General features: G+C 40.2%; 1 protein-coding gene across 1 annotated transcript in view; it reads left to right on the forward strand.

Moving 5' to 3' along the window:
- SARAF (store-operated calcium entry-associated regulatory factor) overlaps positions 1-3,225 on the forward strand; it is a gene marked incomplete at its 5' end in the record, with an annotated part of 8,225 nt that extends 5,000 nt beyond the window's left edge. Inside the window, 3 exons of the mRNA XM_010144488.1 lie at positions 466-574; positions 2,559-2,677; positions 3,200-3,225. Of these exons, the coding sequence (XP_010142790.1) occupies positions 466-574; positions 2,559-2,677; positions 3,200-3,225 (254 nt within the window). The remainder of the gene's footprint in view (positions 1-465; positions 575-2,558; positions 2,678-3,199) is intronic.
- Between the last annotated feature and the right edge of the window lie 135 nt (positions 3,226-3,360).

A 3,360-nucleotide genomic window follows, 5' to 3' on the forward strand; every position in this document is an offset into this window, starting at 1 on the left:
CTCTTCCGAGTGAGATTAGAAGCTGTGTATCCTAGTGGTTAGTTCACTGTTTGGTCTTACATACTTGGTTTCTCTTCCTGTGTCTGTGTCTGCTTCTGGCCTGCTGTGTGACCTTGTGCAGAATATTCTTTCTTCATTTCCTTTTCTATTTATAGTCTAACTTGTCTGTTTATAAATCTGCAGGCAGGGACACTTTGCCATATTTTGCAGATGTTATGGCTGTGGGATTGAGTGGAAGCCAATTTTTAATGTAAAACTCTTTGTGTTAGTGTTCACTTATGGTTTTTTACTGCTTTCTGAACTGTGAGGCCTTTCAAGTTAATCTCGACCAAGAATCTACTGAAATCGGGAAAAGTTTATTGTCTTATTTTCCGTTATCTTTAACAGGAGAGAGTCTTGTTGCAACAGCTGGCTGAGGATTAGGTGCCACTAACTGATACGTTTTCCATTTTCATTTTGTTTAAGGCGACAACAGCTTTGGGACTCGTTCCAGTCATGGAACCTATTCAGGACCAGGATTTTGGACTGGATTAGGAGCAGGAGGCTTGCTCGGCTACTTGGCTGGCAGTCACAGGTAAAATGTGTGTGCTATCAGGTTTTAAGTATTTAAGCTTCTAGAGGATATGCCACGTATGATGTTTATGTTGTTTCTAAACTTTCAGGCCTGTATCATTCAAGCTATAAAATCCTGCCTCCAGGACAGTTTTGAGGAGCAATCTATAGCTCCAGCAGCAGAGACTTTTTAAACGTGTTTCTGGGAAAGAAGACCTGGGAGGACTGAAGTCCCTCATGCTGCTTTATCTGGTTACTCTGACCTGACATGATGGCCTGCAAATGTAAAATGAGCATTTAAAAAAAAATCCATCTGCAGACTGCCTTAAAACACAGATGATAATAAGCATAAAACCATCTGTATATAGGTCTCCTGTGTCAGTGTCATCTCTCCTAAAGTCAGTCTGGTTGGCAGCTGCTCTTTTGTGATAGTCAGCATTGTCGGATTAAATAGCCTTTAATCTACAGTCTCCCAGTGGCCCATGTACGGAACACTGAGAGGTGTGGTTTTCCAAAGGACTTATAGGTCGTGTAAACTGTACTGTGGAAAACCAACATTATTCCAAAGCAGTTTCAGTGCTGCAGTAAACATCTGCTGGTCGTATTTGCTAAATGCTTTTAAACAGGTAAAATGCATCATATCTAGATTAACAGTTTACGGGAGCCACTGCTGCTGTTATAGGCTTCACTAGAGAAGAATATGTGGCTCCTGCACGGAATCTTTAGAGCCCAAGGAGTTTCCTCTGTTTATCAAATCACTGCATGTGCATCAACTCTAATCCTGAAGTCATGCAGTAATGTAACAGATTAAATATAACCACATACTTTTTTATGTTGAAAGTTTGGGAGTAAGATCATGTGAACAGGAGTGTTAAAGCATCTTCTTTCATTGTAAAGGTTTTTTGGTAATGACAGGAGGCGTATCAGGATTGCCTGTTTATTAAGGAAGTGAAAACTTGGGATGTAAGAGAATTTCTAAAGTGTCCAGTGTGCAGTATTGATTTCATAGAGCCAAATAATATGAAACTAGGATGGTGATGCCACTAACAGTAGAAATTGTCTGTAAATTCACTTGAGTGGAGCTTCAGAGGCTGAAAGGTCGTATCTTGGATTCGATTATCTTAAAGGTCTTTTCCAACCAGAATGATTCTGTGATCTTGTTTTATTACACAGCCCTGCCAAAAATTCTTGACAGGTATAATGCATTAAAGGTTTTATTGATTTGATATGTGTTAAATACATGATCCTTGTGTCTACACGTTGTATTTGATGTATTATCTACATACCGGTTGGTTCCTTGATTTCCATACACACTTCAGTAGCCACCTCTTGCTGTTCGAGTGTAGAGGCTTAACTGAATATTTAAGTCCAAATTCATGAACCAGCTTCCTAACTTGGGCTGCTTTTCTTTTAGAACAGTCTTTGGTGCAGTATTTTATTTTTTTCAGTTGTTTGAAATGATGTGCCTGGAAATGCTGGTGCCAGAAAGTGTGAGATAGCTATCTGTAAATTTCAACAGCAGGAAATTCCATAACCACAGAAGCAAGTAGTTTAAATCTGTGAGTCAAAGGTCGTGATACATTAGTCTTACTGATACAACCTTTTCAAAATCGTTTACAGAACAGAGGGATGTTTTCTTCTGTCTTACATGGCTGAGACATAGATGTCGCTGAAGTACATTTAAGCTTCAGATGTCAAACCTGCTTTCTTGTCTGACAGAATGTAGGGTCAGAATTTAAAAAAAATTCATCATTTGCAATTGTTAGGATTCCTTACCCTGAAGAACGAGCTTTAATTTCCTTTTGAAAGTCTGCAGATGTTATTGTGACAACACTGGATATCCTTGCCCTCAACATGTTAATTACATTACATAGGGAGACTTGGACCTTTGAAACAACTGCCAGCTTACAGTTTTTCCTCAGATGTAGTCTCCTGGTTTGGGATGGTAACTTATTTTTTTTATCATGTCACTGATGAAGCCTTCCTTCTACTCTGTTTCTCATCAGAGCACGGCCCCATTCCCCGTATTACAGTACATGGACAGATGCCACAGCTGCACCTCCAATGAATGGGCAGTCAAGCAATTCTACACAAGGCAGCAGTTCGGGAACAAGAACTGCTTCTGGTAAGGCAAAAGACTCATAATCTCCTGAAGCTCGAGAGGCTTTGACTTATCAAAAATACACAGATGTCAGTTGAGTTTCAGCAAGCATTCTTCACTTATTTTACCGATTTGTACAGATGGGCAAGTAGCAATGTCCCTTATTTCTGTTTCCTATGGAAGCTGGGCAACATTTATGGCGGATGAAACAGGCCTACGGTGGGCATAGTACCACCAGTACTGGATTTGTCTTCACCTGTAAGGCACATCAGTTTAAGGCTTCCCCCATTGGTGTGCACTACACCTGCCCTTCTCCAGCAAACATGTTTATATGTTTGTATAAAACATGATTTCTTTGTAGAAAGTGTGTTGTCTAATCTGCAAGAACGGAATGTTTTTTCAGGCCAGTTAGCCTGCAGCTGCTGGCTCTTCTACTTCAGGTGAATGTGTTTAGCTCATCTCACTTACCACCTTTAGCCTTTTTAGAACTGGAGAGCCCAGTGGAAAAGCTGTGGTGGAGCTGACATTTTTTTTTCTCTTTTGCAGGCTTTGGAGGCACCAAACGGAGATGAAACCCTTGATGCTGTTGCATCTATGTGCTTGAACTAAGTCTTACTGTGTACTACTGATTTTTTTTTTAGTAATATTAGGCTTCAGAAGCAGAGAGGTGGCAAAGAATGAGAATGGTGGCAAAGAGTTCCTCTCTT

Source organism: Buceros rhinoceros, unplaced genomic scaffold (assembly GCF_000710305.1).
Source record: "Buceros rhinoceros silvestris isolate BGI_N320 unplaced genomic scaffold, ASM71030v1 scaffold8031, whole genome shotgun sequence".
Taxonomy (NCBI): domain Eukaryota; kingdom Metazoa; phylum Chordata; class Aves; order Bucerotiformes; family Bucerotidae; genus Buceros; species Buceros rhinoceros.